Raw genomic sequence first — 23,400 nt, forward strand, 5'->3', positions numbered from 1 at the left:
GAAAGAGTTGTGTCTGGAGTTAACAGTGGCTGCAAAATCAAAAGTATACTTCACTGTGGTTGTAAAACTGCAGCTGCAAAGCAGGAGGCAGGTGCAGAGAATCTGTTGCTACCTGTCACCTGCTGGGATCCTGCACACCTCAAATCAGGGGGCTTGCTGGCTCGTTACTGATCTAATGACATGGTTATCATCCCGAGCTCAGCAGAGGTATGTTCTCAGCACTGTGCGGTGTGGGATTCACCTTCTCTGTTCTGTTTCAGGTCATCGAGTGCATAACCCAAGGCCGAGTCCTGGAGAGGCCCCGTGTCTGTCCCAAGGAGGTTTATGACATCATGTTGGGCTGCTGGCAGAGGGAACCTCAGCAGCGGCTCAACATCAAGGAAATCTACAAGATTCTTCATGCTCTGGGCAAGGCCACACCAATCTACCTGGACATCCTTGGCTAGCAGTGGCCACTTGTCAAAAATTCCTGCTCCTTCCTTCCTCTGTCCTCCCTACCTCCTCTTCTCCCCAGGCCCTTCAGCTCCCAAGCAAACATCTTCATATAAACTCAAGTGCCTGCTACACATACAACACTGAAAAACAAAACAATCTGTAAGGCAGTTTGGCTTATATATATTTATAGATATATAGATATAGATATATATACCTTCTACACCAATACAGAAAGAAGCTGCTGTTACAGAAACTCTAAGACTTAAAAAAAAAAAAAAAAAAAAAAGGAAGAGAAGAAACTTAAAGTACTTAAAAAAAAAAAAAAGAGGAGGAATCCTTCCCCCAAGCTGTGGAGCAGTGAAATGTGACCCCACTGTGCGTTGTCCGGTTGGGCTGAGCTCAAGACTCCTGCAAGCGCAGAGACGCAGTCCCAGGGAAAAGCTCTGGGAGGAGGCCCTGCCCCGTTTGTAAGATATGCACTGAATGTGTAACTCCGTCCCTCCGCCCCCCCATGGGGTTTAGGCTCTGAGCCAGGGCAGTGCCCCGGAGGAACTTAAGATTCTACCCACCCACCTTTCCACTCTTTTCCTCCTTTCAACATTGCAGGACAATTTTTCTAATTTGCCGATTCTTAAACGTATCGACTCAAGGCTTTTGGAACATACAGTAAAGGATCGCGGCACCTACGGGTAAACCACACATGCGGAACAGCCACACTCCCACAGAACGCAGACGTCAGGACCGTAACCGCTGCCCAGAGACAGCCCTTGGTCAGACTCTGGAAATAGTCCTGGGGACTAGAGCAGTTGCCTGTGAAGCCATACAGAGAGCAGAGCTGGGGCGGGACCTGAAGCACCATTCTAAGGATCCTTTGACTGCACTTCGGCATGCGAGACAGGCACCAAACCCACGCATCACCCTCCTCCCCTCCAAAGAGGGGATGGTTTTGAAAGCAAATTCCACCTCCCTGCTTACTTTGCCAGGGGACGTGCTAGAGATGGGAGGAGATGGGGCAAATTCATCCCTGGTGCAATGCCGATGAAAGCAGCCCCCCTCCCTCAGCATGTGGAATCTGACTTGCACTGCTGCAGGGGTGCTCTTCAGGGTTAGTATGCCATGCTGCCCCTCCTCCCTGCCCCCACGTCCCCCATCTACTGCCCTCTCCCTTGGTCCAGTACCTGCCAAAAGGGAGCGGGGGTGGGGTGCAGGAGAAACAAAGAGGCCTGGGAGATGGCTGGAAACCTATCAGCACCTGCCCAGGCCACGTTGACATTCCCCTCACGTCGCCAGGCCCTGAAAGGATTGATGCATCTGCCTTTGAGCGGCTGTGAAAATGCAGAAGCTGAAGAATAGCTTCACAGGCAACCCGGGGAGTGGGGGGAGGGGACAGTGGTGCCTTCCTAAAGAGACGGCCGCAAATGGCCACTGCCGCCAGCCTCGCATGTCTATGAAGACAAAGGCCTGGCCAAGGAGAGGAGGACAGCCAGGGGAGGGGAGGGAAGCAGGCCCCATTCTAGGCCCCCATCAGTAAAAGGAATCCGCGTCCTGGTGGAAGGCTTCCTCAGAGTCAGGCGCCTGCTAGGTGCAGGCCTGGGAAACAAACATTTCTGGTCTGTTTCTCCTCCGGGGCATGGAGGACGAGGGGCCAACGTGCTGCATGGTGGCTCTAATCACAAAGAGGGCCCGGGAACAGTAACAGTTGTCCAGGCAGGGTTTGACAGGCGACTGCTGCAAACACAGAAATAGCTGGTTGGGATGTGGCCCTTGTCATTAAAGGAGTGGGGAGATCCCCCCAGCATCTCCTGCCCAGAGCAATCGACAGCTTTTGAGAAAACAAGCTGCTGTCTAGATGGAGACATGGCTGTGGCATGCTGCACTGAGGAAAACCCCCATCCCTTCGCCCCTACAATCACTCCATTCAGCTGGAGTTGTCTTGTTCATGGCTTACATCAGCAGAAGGGCCCTGGCATAGCACAGGGAAGCCAGAGGGAGGCCTCTCAGGTGCTGGTGGAGCGCAGTCTGCAGGATCTAACGCTGCTGGAGTGGGGCGGGTGCAGCAGAGGATGTGGCTCAAGGGGTGCTTAGAGGCATTGATGAGCGGAGTGGGGGGGGGACAGAACATGGCTCTTCGGCTCTCCTTATAACAGTCAGGCTCTGTCTGGGCATTGCTATAATGGGTGAGGCCAGTGCAGCAGACTCTGGAGCCAGGGCCGCGGTCGAGGCTGTTGGCATCACATGGCTGTATGATTGTATGTGGGTCGCTTTGGATCACAGAACTGAGCTGTTGGCAGGAGAACAGGTGGGGAATGTATGGCCCTGGAGATCATAGAGAAACCATGGCTCTGATGAGGCTTTGGTGAGGGAGCCATCCAGCCTCTCCCCGCCCCCATTTAACTAAACTTTCAACCTTTTTCCCCCAGTTATAGCACTCAGACCCCACAACTGCATGTTAAATTCAGGAACACCCCATCTTCCAGCCCTGCTGCAAACCAGGGATTCCTCCCCGCTTTCTCATGAATGGTGGGTTCCCCAAGCCAATTGCGTGTGGTGGCACCTGCAGGGGCAAGGCAAGACATCAGGCTTACACGCAGCATGGTTCTTAATAACTGGTCTAATGACAGGAGGGGATGTTGTCCCCTGGAAGCTGTTAAGCTCCTGTGACCATGATTCAGGCTCTCAGACTGCCCTATGCTTAGCCCCACCAAACTCAGTTATGGCTTTGGGAAAAGGTTCTCTTGTCAAAGCTTGTTTTGAGCAGCTGCTCAGCAAAAAAGCGAAGCTGGGTTGATACCGTGCCATGGAACCATGATTCCCTTGATGCTGCTGCTTTTGTTTGTTTTGTGTCCATAAGGGTGAGGGGAATTTGCTGCAGCCCCCGCAGGCATGTGTGGGAGTCAGGAAGGAAACTGGGCCAAGTTACAGGGGAACTTACCCAAGAATTAATACGTGTAACCCTTTTGTCGGTAGCAGTCGGCAGCCATAAGGGCCGGGTTCTCTCAACAACGTAACCAAACTAGCTCGAGCCCCCACCCAGTAAACTGGGAAAATTCCAACTTACCCACTGGGAGCCTTTAGAGGCAATTCTTCCCCTCTCGCAAACACTGAATTGGAGATAGAAACAGTCTGTTTAATAACAGTAATCTAGTATCAACCTACAGGAACACACATTAAAAATGAAAACCCCCAGAGTCCACAGGGCTGAGACTTTTGCTTAAAGATCTTTAGTCCAACCCCCAACTCATGGGCTGTGTCTAGACTGGCCAGTTTTTCCAGAAAATCAGCCGCTTTTCTGGAAAAACTTGCCAGCTGTCTACACTGACCGCCTGAATTTCCGCAAAAGCACTGACTTCCTACTGTAAGAAATCAGTGCTTTTTGCGGAAATACTATGCTGCTCCCGTTCGGGCAAAAGTCTTTTTCCGAAAAACTTTTGCGCAAAAGGGCCAGTGTAGACAGCAGAGATTTGTTTTTGCGATCGGGGTTTTTTTGCGGAAAAGCGCGTCTAGATTGGCCATGGACGCTTTTCCGCAAAAAGTGCTTTTGCAGAAAAGCATCCTGCCAATCTAGACGCGCTTTTCCGAAAATGCTTTTAACGGAAAACTTTTCCATTAAAAGCATTTCCAGAAAATCATGCCAGTCTAGACGTAGCCATATAGTATGCTTTTCCCTCATTTCAAACACCCCGCTCACAGCTGTCCAATCAGTGCAGACCCAGAGTTCATAGTTTTCCCCTCGTTGAGCATGTGGCAATGCCACCTATGTGCTGCTCCCACCTCTGGCCACCCCGCCAGCCAGCCACTCCCACCCGCTGCCCCTCCAGCCGCCCCCTCGCCGATACTGGCCTTGTGCTAGATTTCATTCTGGGCCAAACCTAGTGATTTCAGCTCTGTGATTTCTGCTTCCCAGTGATTTCAGCTCTTGGCCCACAGCATAGTCCAATCAAAAGATTCCAACATCTGCTGGAATAAAATGTTAAAATAATAAAGAGACTCCTTATGGAGTCTGTTGTAGTTCTATCATTAGAACGGGGTGGGAGGAAGGAGAGGAGAAACAGGTTAAATCAGTCTTACAGTTCACGCCTGGAGGGCATGCACTCTACGGCTGCGTCTAGACTGGCATGATTTTCCGGAAATGCTTTTAACGGAAAACTTTTCCATTAAAAGCATTTTCGGAAAAGAGCGTCTAGATTGGCACAGACGCTTTTCCACAAAAAAGCACTTTTTGCGGAAAAGCGTCCGTGCCAATCTAGACGCGCTTTTCTGCAAAAAAGCCATTTTCGTGATCGGGGCTTTTTTTGCGGAAAACAAATCTGAGCTGTCTACACTGGCCCTTTTGCGCAAAAGCTTTGCGCAAAAGGGACTTTTGCCTGAATGGGAGCAGAATAGTATTTCCGCAAGAAGCACTGATTTCTTACAATAGGAAGTCAGTGCTTTTGCGGAAATTCAAGCGGCCAGTGTAGACAGCTGGCAAGTTTTTCCAGAAAAGCGGCTGAGTTTCCGGAAAAACTGGCCAGTCTAGACACAGCCTACTGGTTTAGCGCTCTGCCCTTCCCCCCTGTTGACTTCACAGAGTCTGGCAGAGGAAGCCTTGTCCAGCTGAGATTTTTTAAATGGACAGTTTCTCTCCTCTGAACTGATTTAAACAGTCTGACTTTTCTGCATTCCTTATATGATCGCAGTGCTTGCAGTTATCTTACAATTCCTGCATTTAGTGTTAACACAGTTTGTGACCCCCCACAACAGCCAAATTGGTATCTAGCAGGCCTAAGCAAACTGAGTGAAGTGTATTTACATAACCACACCCTGGATTTTTCCCATTCCAGTGTGAACTGTATTTACATAACAACTGTTGAATACCTAGCAGGTCTAAGCAAACTGAGTGAACATAACCACACCCAGGATTTCTTTCCCATTCCAGCTGACTGCAATGGAAGCATTGATTCAGACCCTGCTTACATATGGAATCCCTTTAATGAGCTCTTTAATTATGGCTCTTTCAGGACTAGAAGTTCCTAATGGTTACAGAGCCTATATGGTCCTACTGTGTCAGAGATTGGGTAGAATTTGGCAGGCAGTGTTCCCCAAAGCAAAGATCTATAATGTGGCTGTCTTTGTGGACACAAGAAGCTCCAGCATTGTGCAGATCCTCCATTCGCTCCCTCACCCCCCAGGAAGAGGGTTAATTACAGGCAGTCCGCAGGTTACGTACAAGATAGGGATTGTAGGTTTGTTCTTAAGTTGAATTTGTATGTAAGTGGGAACTGGTACATATTGTAGGGGAAACTCTAGCCAAACATTTCTCCAGAGTTCAGTTTTATTCTCCCACACCTCACTTCCCTCAGTCCTTTATTCTCAAGCTGAGGTGTCTGCTGAGAAAAGCCGCTCCGCGTCTCCCTGGTCTGCTGGGGGGGGAGGGGCGCTAGCTTCGCGTCTCCCTGGTCTGCTGGGGGGAAGCAGCTAGTGCAGGGTTGCCTCACCCCGTTTGTAAGTAGGGATCCGATGTAAGTCGGATCCATGTAACCCGGGGACTGCCTGTATTGCTCTATTGCCAAGAATGCCAGAGCTCTCCCCAACCTAGTTACTTATGTCCTGTCCCACGGGACATCAACCAGCTTATTTCAGACCCCTCCCCAGGATATTCCCATCACTCTTCTAGTCCCACGTGCCCTGAGAAAGGGGAGGTGGGCCAGGCCTGAGGGCAGTCCTGCCATCTAGCTGAGAACATGACTCTTGCACTTCATTGTGGTGGCAGTAGGACACTTTTACTTAAGGAAACAATTAACCCAAGCAGATCTGTTGGAGGGTCTCACCCAGATAGAAGCCTATCGGGCTTGAGGGCACTGGAGCTGTGCTCAGGGGGCAATACTGTGGTGCCAAAGCTATGCACTGTGTGAGGCCATCCTGCATTGGCCAGGGGTTGTGGCGACAGTGACCTCACAGGTTTGTCTCCTTTTTTCTGTGACTTGCCCTATTTCTAACACTTAGGTGAAATGGATACTTCTTGAGGAAGGGCCGTCGAGAGCTCAGTGTTTAAATGGGGCTCAACCTTGTCTCTTGAAGTAAGCCTGCTATTTTGCATGCCTGCATTGTTGCACTCACAGTTGTGTACCATCCTGTTTTTGCACACTCACCTCAGATTCAGATGGTCATACATGCTTTGTATGTGTAAACCAAGTAGCTAGGTTTCAGACCAGCTAGCATAGGAGTGAGCAAATATTGGCCTGCAGGCCGGATCAAGTTCGCCAGGGTTAGCCCCTGATGGATCACTGCTGCTATATTTACTTGTGCCTCCACAGGTATGGACGATTGCAGCTCCCATTGGCTGGGAATGGCAATCCGTGGACAATAGGAGCTACAATCACTCATACCTATGAAGGTGCAGGTAATTATAGCAGAGGCATCTTTCCAAGGGCTAACCCTGGTGGACCAGTGCCATTTTATTACACACTCCTAACCTAGCACATGCATGTTAGTTCAAGGTTTTGAATTTGCATGGACTTGGCTGTGAAAATGACATACAAAAACTTGAATGTGGAGGAATATGTGTGCAAAAGCAAGTGTGAAAGTTTTGGGGTTCAGTTATAGAGGCTGCCTTTTGAAAATGTGGTCCTCAAAGCTCAGTTGATTGCCTCTCTCCAGTAGTGGGTAGAATGAGCTGTCTCAATTAGAGAGCACTTGGAAATGGCCTAGGAAGGAAGGGAAGAGTTTTACAAGCCCACAGTACCACTTGGATTATATAAACCATAATTGTATTAGGAAGGGCTAGTGTAATATTAAATTCTTCTTCGAGTGCTTGCTTATGTCCATTCCATCTAGGTGCGTGCTGTGTGCACAAGTTCCGGAAGCTTTTAACCCTTAGCAGTATCCTTGAGCCAGCCAGGGAGTCCCCTAGAGTGATGCCGCTATATCAGTACATATATATCCCTGCTGGCCCCTTGCACCCTCAGTTCCTCCTTACTGCCCATGATGGTTGCTAGAATGCTTGGCTTACAATTTTGCGTGTGTGCCCTTAGCACCTTTTCTTCTCTTAATCACTTGTAAATAAAAAACTTAAAAAATAACAAATAGTCTTGCAGCACCTTAGAGACTAACAACATTTGTAGATGGTATAACCATCTACAAATTTGTGGGTATAACCCACTTCTTCAGATGAATGGAGTTAAAGAGTGTCCATGCTAAATGAATCTGATAGAGTGGGTACTAACTGCTCGTAAGTACCAGGTGCTTGGTGTTTTATGTCATTAGGATGTGGAATGAAGCAGGCTATCCATGCAAGGTCTTTGTTTAGACCTTTGTTGCAGGTATCAAACTTATAAATGAAATTAAGTTCTGCAAGCTCCCTTTCAAGCTGTTTTTTTAAATTGGCTCGCAATAATAAAAAACCAAGCACCGGGTAATTAAGAGCACTTAGTACCCACTCTATCAACTTCATTTATCATGGACACTCTAATTGACAATTTTTTTCCTTTCTTTTTCCTTCTCTCCCTCTGCGGCCTTCTCTTTCTCTGCTATTTATTTGGAACCTAGACTCCTTAACTCCATTCATCCGAAGAAGTGGGTTGTGCCCACAAAAGCTCATGATACCATCTACAAATTTTGTTAGTTTCTATGGTGCTACAGAACTATTTGTTAAGTATTTTCAGTTACAGACTATCTCGGCTACCCTCTGAACCACTTGTAAATAGTTCATTCCTTTGTAAATAGAGTAGGTAGTTAGCTGAAGTTTTTGTGTAGAGTTATGTGTTTGCACTTCGTTCCCCCCAGGGTGGAATGCCAGGACCTCATGACTTCAAGCCCTGTGCACAGTGCCAGAAGCCCATGCCCTGTGGCGACCCCCACAAGGGGTGCCTGAAGAGTGTTGGAGAGGGACATTTGACTGACACCTGCAAGATTTTAGGTCATTCAAGCCTAGGACCAAAAGAGAGTGGGATTCTAGGCTGAAACTGCTCTTAATGGAGTCTGTGTCTAATCTGCAGCACTGGGCCCTGTGCCATCCATGAGAAGTGCACTGATGTCGGTGCACTAGGCAAGCGCCATGCTGAGACACTGCAGTGTCTGGCCACTCCTCCCGAGGATGTCCAAGAAAACACGGAGAAGATTTTCATCAAGAAGAGAGCATGGGGTGCGTCCATAAGGGGGACACCCAAAAGCTACATCCTTGCCCAGGCACAACATGTAGATGGAGGTTGAGCTCCGCGTGGATGAGTAGTGCTGAGGTCCAGGACCTGTCAGTGGAGGAGGTCCCCAAATCGTTGACCCTGGACACATTTGCCATGGCCCATGAAGGGCATGGAAAGACACTACCCTCAGTTTATGCATTCCATTCCTCAATGGGACCTGAACCTCATGATCATAGGTCTCATGCACCCCTTGTTCGAGCTATAACCACATGTTCCCTTTCTCACCTCTCCTGGAAGGTAACTTTCCTTGTTGCCATTACATTGCAGAATGGGTCTTGGAATTGAGGGCACCTACTTCAGAGCCCCCATTACACCATGTTCTATAAGGACAAGGTAAAGCTGCACCCACAACCAGCCTTTTTACCTAAGGTGGTGTCCCCATTACACATGTCACAGGAAATTTTTTTAATGGTCTTCTACCTCAAACACCATGCAGACTGGAAGGAACAGGCATTACACTCCTTAGATGTAAGGAGAGTTCTTGTGTTTTATTTAGACAAGACAGGCCTGTTTCGCAGGTCCACGCAGCTCTTCAACTACATAGTGGATAGGATGAAGGCCTCCCAATGTCGGACCAGTGTTTGTCCTCATGGATCATGGCATGTATTAAGAGCTTGCTATGACCAAGCAGGGAAACCATCCCCTCCTATCACTGCACATTCCACCAGAGCCCAGGCCTCCTCTACAGTCTTTCTAGCACAGGTACCGATCCTAGACACCAGTAGGGTGGATACCTGGTCATCGGTCCATACTTTTACTAACCACTATGTGATCACTCAGCAGGCTAGAGAGGACGCAGCTATTAGCAGGGCTGTATTATAGTCGGTTTCCTCCTAGGTTCCGACCCCTCCTCCATGGTCACAATTTGGGAATCACCTAGATGGAATGGATATAAGCAAGAACTCAAAGAAGAAAAATGGTTACTTACCTCGTAACTGTTGTTCTTCAAGATATGTTGCTTATGTCCATTCCAAATCCTGCCCACCTCCCCTTCGTCAGAATGTCCGGCAAGAAGGAACTGAGGGGGTAAGGAGCCAACAGGGGTATATATATGCTGATATAGCAGCACCACTCCGGGGGGCTCTCTGGCTGGCCCAACGAGTACTGCTAAGGGTAAAAAGCTTCCGGAACTCATGCACGCAGTGGATGGAATGGACATAAACAACACATCTCAAAGAATAACAGTTACGAGGTAAGTAACCATTTTTTTCCCAGTGATGCTGATGGTAGTAACTGAAACAAACAAAAAATAAATTGTGTGACTGGGACCATAGGAAAACGAGGCCATAATTCTGAGCAAACACTGGTTTAAAAAAAAACAAAAAACAGAAGCAAAGGTCACCAACAGATGAATCTGATCTGTGTAGTGTTGTAAGCTTCTCGGGCCTGATATACAAGCAGAACAAGGCCTGAGCAATGTTAATCCTTTCATGGACAAAGGAAAATCCAAAGCTAAGGCTACTGTTTTCTCTTCATAAGAAAGGCTTTTACCTGTCAGGACCCAAGTGTATTTTCTGACTAATATGCTAGTGATACCATCCATTGTAACTAGAAAGCCAGAACCCGGGTAAGTAAGGAAGGAATTGACTTAAAGCACTGTTCCCTGTTAGGTGTATGTATTTGTCATTGGTGCATCTAAACTGTGTTCTGTTCAGAGCTGGGGTCTTAGGCAGGTTTATTGTGGTTGCATATTTATTTTTATAACTAGGTATTGCACTCAACTGCAACTATCCTTTTACAGGCTGTGAGGGAAAAATGTTTCATTCAAGGATAGTAGCCAAATGTACTGAAAAAGAAGAAGGCCCTGCTTGCTCTCTGTGGGTGACTTTTACCCCTCAGGGTGGTCTGGTACAGTTCTCCCCCTCCTGTGGGTCAACTGTATGAGTTTACTGGACTGAGTGACCCATGCCCAGTGCCTTCCCGTACAGTGACATGTTCACCTGTCCTAGAGCTTAGCATCTGAAGCTCAGTGTTGAGCTCAGTTATACACCACTAAATGGGATGCTGGCAGTAATGCCAGGCCAAGACCTAGTCTACTGAAGTCTAACTGAGAATGAGAGGGAAAGCTAAAGTATTTGTCATATTTAGGAGGGTAGTAAAGCACTGGAATGGGTTACGAAGGGAAGTAGTGGAGTCTCCATCCCTAGAGGTGTTTAAGTCTCGGCTTGACAAAGCCCTGGCCAGGTTGATTTAGTTGGGATTGGTCCTGCCTTGGGAAGGGGGCTGGACTTGATGACCTTCTGAGGTCTCTTCCAGCTCTATGATTCTATGAGGCTGTGCCAGTTTCAGGTCAGGGAAGAACCAGTGGTTGAGAAGACAGACACTGTAGAATGGATCGCTTGTCCCCTTCGCTTTCCATTCATCAAGACTTGGTTTAAGACTCTAGTATTTTTTATACAAGGAGGGGACCTCTATGAGGATTTAAACTCTGACAGGATATTTAGCACTTGGGTCATCCACATTGCATGAACCAGGACTTGATTCTGAAGCAATCCGTCATGTCTACCAGGTTGTGTGTTAGGCTGTTTAGTTACCCATTACAGGAAGGATGTGGATGCATTGGAGAAAGTCCAGCAGAAGGCAACAAAAATGATGACGGGGCTGGTGCACATGACTTATCAGAGGCTGAGGGTGTTGGATGTATTGAGTCTACAGAAGAGACTATAGACAGCAGCCTTCAACTACCTGATGAGAGGAGTCCAAAGAGGATGGAGAGAGGATGTTCTCAGTGGTGACAGATGACAGGAGGAACAGCAATTGTCTTGGTTGCAATGTGGGAGATGTTGGTTGGATATTAGGAAAAACTATTTCCCTAGGGTGGCGAAGCACTGGAATTGGTTACTTAGGGATGTGGTGGAATCTCCATTCCTGGAGGTTTTAAGTCCTGACTTGACAAAGCCCTGGCTGGGATGATTTAGTTGGGATTAGTCCTGCTTTTAGCAGGGAGTTGGATTTGATGACCTCCAGAGGTCTCTTCCAACCCTATGATTCTGCAATGGCTCCATTCTGCTTTTTGGACGCATGCTGAGTTTCTGTAAATGTCAGTTTTCACAAGTGGATGATGCTGCCGGGAGCTTGACCTGTGGTCAGGTCTGATGATTCCATATAGCTGTGCCCTGCGTATTGTGGGAAGAGCGGACACCCATGCCAATAAAAGCACTAGGCAGGTTCATGCTTTGCATCTTTGCAAAGGTACATCCCCAAATGCGCTGCTTGGCTGTGTCTTTCAAGGAGCAGAATGGGTCTGCACTTTTGGGGTGAGGATGCTGTCAACTTGCCAAGGAGAAGAAGCAGAGGGAAAATGTCCCTTTGTGTTCCTGTAGCATAATGCCCAAGTAGAAAAACTTGCTTAGCTCTGCTCCAGAATCACTATTAGAAACTGTGCCCCTAGCTGGGACCTTGTAGATTCTGTTTCTAGCTATGCCTGGAAACAGATACCCTGAGCGGCAGACTATGAAGTTGCAAATGGCATAGGCGTATGTAGTCTCTGCTCCCAGTGGGATGCAGATGTAGGAGTGCATCCTTCAGTCACTTTGATGCCCCTTGTTCATTGTCTTTACATCAGGCAGTGGTACAGTTTCCCAACAAAAGTGGCAGAAGTCTCATTACTTAGGTCTTTTAAAACTATACTGAACAAAGAGACTGGAAAATGGTGGAGGACAGACTTGCTTGGGACCCTAGGAGACAGCAGGCTAAGCGATATAATAGCTCATTTTCATATTTCGCATCTGTGATTTCTCACTAGCCTCAGTGTCACAAGCCATTTTAGACAAATGAGATGATCCTTCTTTACAGCCTCTGACTTCTTCTAAAACAAGCAGCTTTAGCATCCATTAAAGGAAGCAGATCATTATCACGTAACCCCTACTGCCCATCCACCCTCAGGAATCCCCTTTGAGAACTGATCTCCCAGCCAACAAAAGTGACTGATCCTACCACCTGAAACCAGTAGCTCAGTGGCTGTACTGAAAGGATGTTTAGCTGCTGAACTACTGGCTTCTTAAGACAAGGGCCCAGTGGGAGATGACTAAAATTACAACATTGGCAGAGCTGACTATTTTTTCTTTTGCTCACGCTGGCTCTCTGTTAGTCTCCAGCTTCCCTGATCTTTCCTGCTTTATATTTCGATAAGTGAAGATGCTTCATTCACTTCCTTCAGAAAAAATAAGACTGGCACAAGCCCTTTCGTTTTGCGGGTGTATGTGTGATAAGATTCCCCCCATCCCCACCCTCAACACACACGCTTTTCCGTTCTGTCCTTGCAGCTCTCCAGGAGCGACAAACAGACTTTTTAAACTGAGTGAAAAGTCTTAATGTGAGGTGAATCTGAAGACCACAGTTTGGACTTCAAACAGTGAGAAAATTGGCGCTGAATGATTCCGCACACAAAGCAGAAAACTTTCATTTCCTGCAGGGAGGATGGAATTGACTGTTATATTAAGACTTCAGAAGAAGCACTGCCCTGGAGTAATTTAACCGCTGTCAGGCAATGTTGACATCTAGATTAACCTCTGTGCAGTGAATTTTACAGCAAAGCTCATTGTGATGCGTGTGGGATATCTCCTGTAAATCCCAGCTGAAAACAAGGGTGTCCCACCTCCCTCTATGAGAACAAGGGGAAGAACCCACCAAGCTACTGTGTTTCTTTTACCTCAGCAGAAATCGGCTCTGACCTCATCCAGCCCATTCCAGCTGAGGCAGGCTTTCTGCTCTGCTAAAGTGACAGGAGTTTCAGTCCATATTTTCCCCCTCCCCCAGGTATTTAAATCAAGGGGATGAAAGACTCTCTGTGATTGACAAACAGTTCCTACCATATATCCACAGGCAGCAGACAGTCCAAGTTAAATTGATCTGGTTAACCAGCAGTGGCTGCTAGCCTCTTCCAAACCACTCCATTCCCAAAGTTAGGGCACTGCTCAGGCCTGATCCAGTGAGCAATGCTGCACACTCTCGTAGCTGCTGCCAACAGGCTGCATCTGGTGTTAACCAGCCAAACCACAGGCTAACATGAACAGTAGACAACACATGCATTAATTAAAGGAGAAGTCAAAAGCCATTGCAAGAGAAGTCTCCAAACTCCTTATTTCTTGGCTCTGGCTGTTAAATCCAAACTGGTTGTGAGTTAGGAGCAAGTACTGTTGGCATTTTCTTTAAGAGAACCTTCAGCAGCAAAAATTTCCAGGGCGGAGAGATATAGAAACAGAACTGCCTCCTCCTCCCTTTTGTGCTAGACACAAGACTCTCAACAGGCATTAGTAGCTGCCCAGTGAAACTGCCTGGTTCTTTTGATTTCCTCTGTGTAGACAAGCAAGGTGCGTCTAGACTGGCAAGATTTTGCACAAAAGCGGCCGCTTTTGCGCAAAAACTTGCCATCTGTCTACACTGGCCGCTTGAATTTGCACAAGACTACTGACTTTGCAATGTACAAAATCAGTGCTTCTTGCGCAAATATTTTCATGCTCCCGCTCGGGAAAAAGCCCTCTTGTGCAAGAATACTTGTGCAAGAGGGCCAGTGTAGACAGGGAAGAACTGTTTTGCGCAAAAAAGCCCCGATGGCTAAAATGGCGATCAGGGCTTTCTTGCGCAAAATCGCGTCTAGACTGGCCACGGATGCTTTTGCGCAAAACAGTTTTTGCGCAAAAGCATCCGTACCAATCTAGATGCACTTTTGCAGAAATACTTTTAATGGAAAAACTTTTCTGTTAAAAATATTTCCACAAAATCATGCCAGTCTAGACACATTGTTAGCCAGAAAATGTCAGGAGTTGAGGGGTGTAGCCTGCATTCTAGCTATTCTTTATGCCTTTCTCTTCTTATTCATCTCCAAACTCAGAGTTGACCGTAATCAATAGCAGAAATTATAGGCACAAAGGACAAAAGCTCAGACTCTCAGTGGCAAACCCATAAGGCAAAATCTCCATCACATTTCTAGAATTTCCTTTCAGGAAAAAAAATTCTTTGTTAAAGACGTTTATTGTTTGTTAAATGCTCCGAGATCCCTAGAAAGAGGTGACTATAGAGTCAAGAGCCTCATTTTCAGAGGCAGTGCATGCATCATTAAGAAAGGGATTGATTATAAGACAGAAAATATCATGTTGTTTCTTGAATGCTGAGTGCAGATGTGGTTGCCCCATCTCAAAAAGAAAATATTGGAATTGGAAAAGGGTCAGAAAAAGGCAACAAAAATTATTAGAAGTATGGAACAGCTGCCATATGAGGAGTGATTAATAAGCCTGGGACTTTCAAGCTTGAAAAAGAGACAACTAAAAGGGGGTATGACAAAGATCTATACAATCATGACTGATGCGAAGAAAGTAAATAAGGAAAAGTTATTTACACCTTCTCATAACACAAGAACTAGAGGTCACCAAATGAAATTAATAGGCATCGGGTTTTAAACAAACAAAAAGAAGCATTTCTTCACACAATGCACAGTCAACCTGCGGAGCTCCTTGCCAGAGGATGTTGTAAAAGTCAAGACTATCACAGGGTTCAAAAAAGCACTAAATAAATTCATGGAGGATAGATCCATCGGTGACTGTTCGTCAGGATGGTCATTATTGGTGCACCTCACCGCTGTTTGTCATAAGCTGGGAATGGGCAACAGGAAATGGATCACTTGTTTAGTCCCAGAGGGTTTTTTCATCCTCTCTGAAGCATTGATCTTGTCGGAAGACAGGATACTGGGCTAGATGGCCCTTTTGTGTGACTGTTCTTATGTTTGTGTGCAGTGCCCATTGACTTCACCTCAAGTTGTGTGCCCTCAGCATCTCTGAAATCAGGCCTATAAACACTCCTATGAGCTTTTATTTGCTTTTCTCTGTTAGAATGCAGCTGAAAAATTTGCTCTACGGTTACAGAGAAGGTCAGTCTGTCATGTTTTACTATGAAAAGAATACAATCAACCAATTTAACCACCAAAGAAAATCAAAATTGGCAGCCTCATGTAAAAAATAATCTGTATTGTATTTTGCTTTGGACATCCAAGCATTAATATTCTGCAAATATGATTTCCTCTTTGTTTTCATTATTGGTGCTATAAAATGTCAGCTACATTAAGAAACAAACTAAAAAAAACCCTTCAGAAACCCAGCTGTTGGAGTTGGAAGTTATTTTGGCTGAGTCACAGTAAGGTTGGGGACCCTTTTGTTTCTCATGGGTATTAATGCACTGAGCACTCAATCTACTGCTGACTTTAAAAGCATTCCCTTTGTTAGCTGTATTTCAAAGATTACAAAAGCCTGGAATTCTTTGTGCCCCATGTGGGAAGCCAAAAGTACCAGGGTGATTTACCACTTTGCTATGGCTGGGTTTGTGACAGGCATTCCCTCTCTCCTAGGCAAAGCACCACTTCACAACCATCTTTGTTCCAGCTCAGGACTGGGTGTCTGTCCTCTTTCTTTGGGGCCATTCTGTCACTTGGGAGTGCTTTTGGGCAGTATTGGGTTCCAGCCTCTTTCCCTGATAGCTGGCTATCATAACTCCACAGCATGCAGAAGAATTGAGAGGTGCTCAGGAAGGGGAGACCTGTATTCTTTTCAACCCCCATCTAACTGCACCCCTGAATCTTAGACACTTGTTCTCATCACCATTGAGCAGGCATCTATACTGTCTACAGTGAATTCCAGATATTTTTTTCCAGAGAGGATACCGGGACCTCAGGACCTATCCATATGTTGCAGGAATTTAAAAGGCTCTTTCCTACGTGTATCCTCTTGAACTGGGCTGAACATGAGTTTCACTTGGCCAACAACTGATTTACTTTCATCCCTCCCACTCCTCCTCACCTCAACTCACTAAATAGTTATGTGCCATTGCCAAATGTCATAATCTACCCCCCGTCTCACATCATTAATAACTAAATTGACCAGCACCAGCCCTGGCATTTATTTCTAGGGTCATGCCACTATTAACATCTCTGTGCAATAGAAACTGCCCAGTTAGTCTTCCCATTTGTTCCCTGTTTCTGCTCGTTAATGTGTGATCCATGGTAGGATGTTACCCCTTGCTCTGGTTATTCAGTTTCCTTGTTAGCCTCTTACGAAGGTCTTTTATCAGTCTTTTTGAAAATCTAAAAAAAGGACACAAAGTTCTACTTTATTATTTCGTTCCCTCTTCCAAAGCATTCTCACAGGCTAGTGAAAAAATGCACTCATACATAGGCTCTATCGGCATGTCGCTGTCTAGTTGCTTTCATCTGAGAGTTTCCCAAATACTACGTAGTTGCTTCCTGACGCTTTCCCCTAATTCTGCAATTAGAATTCTCCATCTCTTTGAGGCCTGAGTAAAACTGAGGTCAAATCATACTTTTCTGGAGGGATCTTCTGCATGAGATCCTGGGGAGGAAATCTCAGCAGTTTCTCCTTGGATTTTTCCTCCAATGATAGCAGGAGCTGAGGGCTTGAAGATCCATAAGGAATTTAAAAATCTCCCAGTTCTGTTATCTCCTGCTGAGATATTCAATTGGAAATCTGGGAGCAGGACAGAGGATACTGCCATGCAAAGCAGCATTTCTTATTCCAACATCCTCCCAGGCCAGCCCTCTGAAGTCCAGAGAGTACCATCAGCACAGAAATACAGTTCCGGTGCCCACAGCACAAGGATGGAGAATTCCAGTACGGGGAACAAAGCTAACAAAAGTTCCAGAGTTGAGAGTCCTGGCTTATGTTTTCCCCACAGGGATGATTTAGTTTCCTTTTCTAACTTCATTGTTCAAGAAACAATCCCACAATAACTATAAACATGCTTTGAAGACTGGACTGAGTGTGAGGAATCTGTTTGCTTCAGTTGTGATGCCTGTAATTTCTCTTGCTGAGAATTTGGCTATAATTCAGCCCCCAGCTGGTTGTTCTGATTGGAAAGTCAGTCAGGACTGATTCCTGATGGGTTCAGCTCTAGTCCATCTTAGTGCTTACACACTTGTGCTGTGGCTATGGAAATAATCAGGAAAAGAGGCTGAATTATTGTTATTGTGTAGACCTGAACTTTCCACTTGACGCTGGGTGAAGCCTGAGGGGTGTTGGGCACCCCAAGCGAGGCCTGCTGATGGGGTGGGGGAGGGAAAAGAGGAAAGCTTCCCCAGGGCCTGGTGATTCAAATAGGCCCAGAGTGCTGGCTACTCCTGCTGCAGTAGCGGGGTGGTGGTTGGAGTCCTGGGCCCTGTAAATCACCAACAAAGAGCCACAAACTCGTGGCAATGCTAAGGGTTGGGAGGGCATGCTGCACTCTGAGCAGAACAGAGGGCCAGCTGCCCTCAGCCCTGCCCCTTTAGGGAATGCAGAGCGTTCCCCCACCCCCACACACGCATCTTGCCCATGGAGGCTGTCAGTGCCCCTCCCCCAAGCATTCTTTAGAGTCAGAAAAGGGTGTAGGTTCCAGCTGCCTCTTGAAATCATTCACTGTGATGTGCGGGGCAGGGAATGAGGGGTGAAATGGTACAAGGAAAAGATGTGTTGAACAAAACAGGCTTTGATTTTAGTGTAAGAAAATCCACAGCTGTATATGAGACAAAATTGAACTCATCATATTCTCCCTGGCAACAAAGAATATGTGCCACTGAGAGAAGAATGATTCAATAACCAATAGCTTTCAATTTAGTTTTTTTTTCTTCTTGTTCTTCTGTTAGAGCAGAGCAAATCATGGCTCACACCTTTGAAAGCTGGAAATTAGAGTGAGAGGTGGAGTTGGAAGTGGATGAGGGCCTCATCCCGTTCAGTGGGTAGCAGCACAGCATCAAGACCCTAATAATCTGGGATCAGATCTCCCTCCTCCCCCCCAAAAAAATCTATTTTGTGCAAGCATTGTTCACAATATTGTAAATCAGTTTTTATCTCTGAGATTAAGAGAAAAAAGCAGCCACTAAGCTGGGAATCCTGCAGTGGCTTAAATCTGTAGAATCATTTCCCGTGCAGATCAAAACACCTGCCTAAGGTTAAGGAAAGTGCTGATGGAAAACCACGCAACGAGATTGTTTTGATGACCTGTCTGCACCTAAATTTTTGCAACATGTTAACCACACTCGCCGGGGAATTCTGTGCCGAGACACCTCCGACACAGCAAAGATCAATTTCAGGCAGCTCTGCTTAAGAACAGTCATTGTAATAAACGTTATCAGACGCAGGCTGTCATGCAGTGTCTGCAGCTGATGACTGAGTGTTTAGTCTGTCAGACTTGTTCTGGTCTCTGGTTTCAGGGTGGTATGTTCTTACTGACATTTAATTTGGGGCTGTGTGTTCAGCACCATGGACAACGGTCATTTGCTAGAAGTGAATGGGACTTACCGGCTCTTGCTTAGCTTCATTCTCCCACAAGGATCTGGCTTTCCCCCCTTATTTCTCAGCTCTGGTGGTTGATTTTCCGAGTGGCTGCTCTTTTGCATGTCCATAGCTTATCCAGCTTGGCTTGTCACACTTTCTCCCCTATCATGTTATACCTTCAACCGACTGATGTTGAGCCTGCTCCTCTCTATGCATCAGGGCTATTTGGTTGAGTCACGGAGGTGGCGTGGGGTCTATATATCTTCCCCTCTGAAAAACAGGCCAGAGAGCTCTCAGGAGATACAGCTTGAAGATTAATGGGGAGGGGGGCATGTAGGCTCAGTTACCCTGGGATAGATGTGGGACTGTACTGGTGCTTATTTAAGCCTAAATGTTCAAGGACCTGTTGTTATCTTTGGGTCAAATCCTTAGATCATTCCAAAGTAGAGAGGAAAATTATAGCATGTCTAATGTACGAAGAGGAATCTCATTGGACCATGCAGCTTGGACAGGTGGTGTATATGGGATTTTCTCCCCACCCTCCATCCTCTTTATTTGACACCTACAAATTTCAACATTGGCTTTGTTCTAAAAAAATTAACCGAGTGAAACTACAGGAATTGGTGCTTCAGTGGAGTTACTTCTGATTGTCAACAGCCTTTGTGAGATAAGGCTCAGGTCCACTGACAATTAACAAACACTGGGCCTGGGGGAGGTTTAGAAATGAAGCTCTTGATCTGCTTTTGTTTATTTTACTACAGAATTGTCCCATTGCAACAGTGCAAGGAAATGATGTCACTACCACTTATTAGTGAGGCATATTTTACCTCAGATTTGAAGAGGTAACAGCATGCAAAATCCCTCACATTTCAGTGTGTCTATTTTTTTCACACTAACAGCTCTGCCCCTGCTCTAAGTTTACATGAAGCAGATAAACTCAATTTCAGATGGCTGGTGCTACATCCTAACAAGCATGAAGAAGAATTTTCTTTCTTGAGGCAGCTTTGGGAGGGATCAGGAATTCTCAGTTCTTGGGTGGGGATGGGCTACTCAATTCAGGAAATGGAAGATAAGAGCCACTATGGAACCAAACTTTCAGATTGGTTCCTGGGAGCACCCCTTCCTTTCTTCCCTTTCTGATGCAACTGGCCCACTGGCTTGGCTGGAATCCATCTTGGGGTTTGGCAATTGCAGCTCTGCTCAAGTCTGGGGGAGATGATGAATGCGGCCACCCAAGCAATGGCAACCTCAGAACTTACAAGCTTTCATCACATGAGAGAGAGAGAGAAAGAGAGTCAGCACACTAATATGATCAGAGAAGGCCATGGCCGGGAGGAGGAGTTGAGAGGCTGAAGTGGGAGAGATCTGGGGGGGCATAAGGAAGAAAGAGAACTGACGGCACAAGGAGGAGCAGTGCCAGCTAGCGGTAGGCTCCACGAGCAGCATGGAGTTAGGCAGTCTGCTGGATTTCAGAGAGGGTGTGTCAAAAGGCAGGAGAGTAAACTGAGAATTGAAGGATGGGATGTGAGCTGTTAGAAATCAGAGGGCTTGTTTTGCAGGAGAGGGGAATCCTGAACAGGGAAGGCTTAAAGGTTGGGAGGGACAGGAGAAACCACAAGTGACTTGTGTCCATTTGAAGCAGCTTTGAGGGCTCATCTGGACTTCCCGTCTTGTTGGGCTTCTCCCAGGTCTGATAGTGGGTCCCTCATTCACTACCTTACAAGCACCAAAGTGTTATCATTGTATATTCTGCTGTCTGATAGTTCTTGCCCAGCCACAGCTGGGTGGTTGTTGGGTTTTTTGGGGGGGGCATTCCCCTGTGTGAAAGGAATTTGTTTTTTCAGGGGAAGTGTCCTATAAAACTCCAGAAAAATCTGGAGGTAATTTCTTGCATGAGCAGCTTTTTACAGATAGGCTTAAAGCAGAACAAAACCCCTTATGTGAACTAAGTGCTATTTCACATATTCTGTTCCATGAGAAATGAAGGGTTTGCTGCCTTGGAAATGATGTACAGTGATGTCATTCAGACTGGATATTTGGGGCAGACGAGCTGTGGAGAAGGGTTTCATTATCTGGAGGATCAGCTGGCACTGGGGATGGACCTGAGGGGAGACCCTAATGTATTTGGGAATGGAGTTAGGTGCTTTACTCTACCCCTCCTGTGGTACTAAATATGTGATGTGATGACAAGGGCTGTAAATGGCATATGTATTCTGCACCGGTGGGGATGTTTAATTCTTAGTGTTGGAAAAATGGATGTGCTCTCAAAACCAACCTAGTCATCTGCAAAGATAGGCAGCCCCTTGATTGGGAAAGAACAGCGATGGTGCATACCAGCTGTTGTAACCAGCAGTGACTATAGCTGTTGGCTAGAGTAAAATCAGAGTCCAGTCATTTGGCCGTTGTCCCAGGTCCTATGCACCTCTGTTCACAGCTAGGAATGGAACAGAATGGCTCTGCCAGGTGTAAAATTCCCTGCTCTGAGACCCCATACTGTACAATTCACATTCCAGTAGGGGCCAGACCCACCAACTGCCCCGGAGCCCTGAGGGGTGCTGTAATGCACCCTGTGTTCATGAGCACATGTACAGCCCTCCCCCAATAGAATTTTCCTCTTGGCAGCCTCTGGTTGGAACTCTGCCCCATCTCTGTTTGGGGAAACATGGCTCGCAGCCCAAAACAGGGACGTCTGACTGGATTTTCACCAGGCTAATGTTCACATCAGTTAACGTTATTGAAACTCTGTATGAGCAGAAAACAAAAATCTCAATGACATGTGCTGGATTGATTTGTTTGCTTTGACCCATTGTACCACTAAGCTAGAATCATGGCCTCTTTGGATCCTGTTTTAAATTCTGCATCTGGGTCTAAAGTGGAGGCCATCACCTCCCAATATATAACTGCTATGGGGACCATAGGAGGTGTCGCTCAATCAAGCGACAAATGTGAACTGCCAACCTTCAGGTTTTGCTATGGTTCTCAACCCCTTCCATATCACAATACTCTTTGCCATACCAGGACCCATTCCGAACCTCCCTCCTGTTAAACTAGGATCCCCTCCCATGGAACAATATGGGAAATGCAAGGTGACTGCACCCCCTAGAACCTGTCTGCAACACCCTTCCTCCTCAGGGGCTCTAACTGCTAGGGGGAGCCCTGGGTATTAGCCAAAGTAGGCTCTGCCATAGCCTTCCCAGTGTAATTTAGATTGAGCTCTTTGCTACACTTGGGGCGGGGGGCGGCATGATTCCATTACAGTTTTAGACCCATAGAAGCCCTTTACATTTTTTAAAAAGTGTTTGAAATTGAGGTTAAGGGACATCTGAAATGCTGAGGTATTTGCCCTTCCCCTGGCCCCCCTTCCAACCTTTTCCTGCTCCTTTCCCCCCTCCCCAGCCTCAAAATGAAACAGAAAATTATTTTTTTAAAACTATTGATAATTTATGTTTAGTACAAAGGAGATTTAATGGCATCACCAAAGGTCATTCATTCCATTTACATGTTCCTCCTCCCCCTCTCCCTAGCCCATCCTCCCTACTCCTGTCATCCACCCCACACACTATATCACCTCAACTAAAGAAACTCAAACACTGGAGACCATTCTGATTTGGTAAACAATCAGAGGACAGAGATTTTAGAAAAATACTAACCAGCCACCACACAATGAAACCGTGTTAACCTTTCAATCCACTAGTCAATTGCTGCAAATAAAAGACAAGCTCATTTCTTGACTTTTGTTTTTTTTAAAGCCTTTTATACCTATATGTGTGAGCGTGTGTATGTATGTACATGCACCTGTGTCCATACGCACATACGCACACACCTCTCTCTGTCTCTCTCTCTCTCTAATATAAATATATTGTACGTTAGAGCTGTAAATATTCCTTGGTCATGTGTCTATGTCTTCTTCATAGTATCATATCCTCAGTGTTATGTTAACAACGCCATTTATGGACTGATGAGACTGTGTGTAGAGCTGTATCCTCCTGACATAGTTTATGTAGATCTCTCTTCTCAAATAAAGTACAAAACAACCATTACCTGGGCTTTCCTCCCCTCCTTTGTCTGTGCGTGGGATTCAGTATTCTTTTTATAAACATCACCTTTGATCCTTTGTATTCACGTTCAATCACAAGCTTGAAGCAGGAATTGTTGGGGATGGTCTCTGACCTGCATTTTGCAAATCAGTCTAGATGATTATAGTAGTTCCTCCTGAGTTTAAATAGATGGGTGAAATACTGACCCTAGTGAAGTCAAAGGGAGCTTTGGCAATAAAGTCCATAGGATCAGGATTTATTTCACACCAGGGCTACGTCTACACTACGAGCCTCTTTTGGAAGAGCAAATACAAATAGGGTGCTCATTTGCATATGTTGCACTCCATTTGCATTTCCTCTTCCTTTCCCTTTTGCGCAAGAGGTTTTTGCGCAAAAAAGCGACGTCTACGCAGCGCTTTTTTGCGCAAAAACCTCTTGCGCAAAAGGGAAAGGAAGAGGAAATGCAAATGAGAGTGTGACATATGCAAATGAGCG

General features: G+C 46.2%; 1 protein-coding gene across 2 annotated transcripts in view; it reads left to right on the forward strand.

Annotated features, from left to right (window-relative positions):
* NTRK3 (neurotrophic receptor tyrosine kinase 3) overlaps positions 1-22,908 on the forward strand; it is a 390,761-nt gene extending 367,853 nt beyond the window's left edge. For both annotated transcript variants that reach the window (XM_075897044.2, XM_075897046.2), the window contains one exon: positions 261-22,908. In XM_075897044.2, coding sequence (XP_075753159.1) covers positions 261-446 — 186 coding nt within the window. In that variant the 3' untranslated portion in view covers positions 447-22,908. The remainder of the gene's footprint in view (positions 1-260) is intronic.
* Positions 22,909-23,400: the final 492 nt, after the last annotated feature.

This window comes from Pelodiscus sinensis, chromosome 14 (genome assembly GCF_052426305.1).
Source record: "Pelodiscus sinensis isolate ZL-2025 chromosome 14, ASM5242630v1, whole genome shotgun sequence".
Lineage (NCBI taxonomy): Eukaryota > Metazoa > Chordata > Testudines > Trionychidae > Pelodiscus > Pelodiscus sinensis.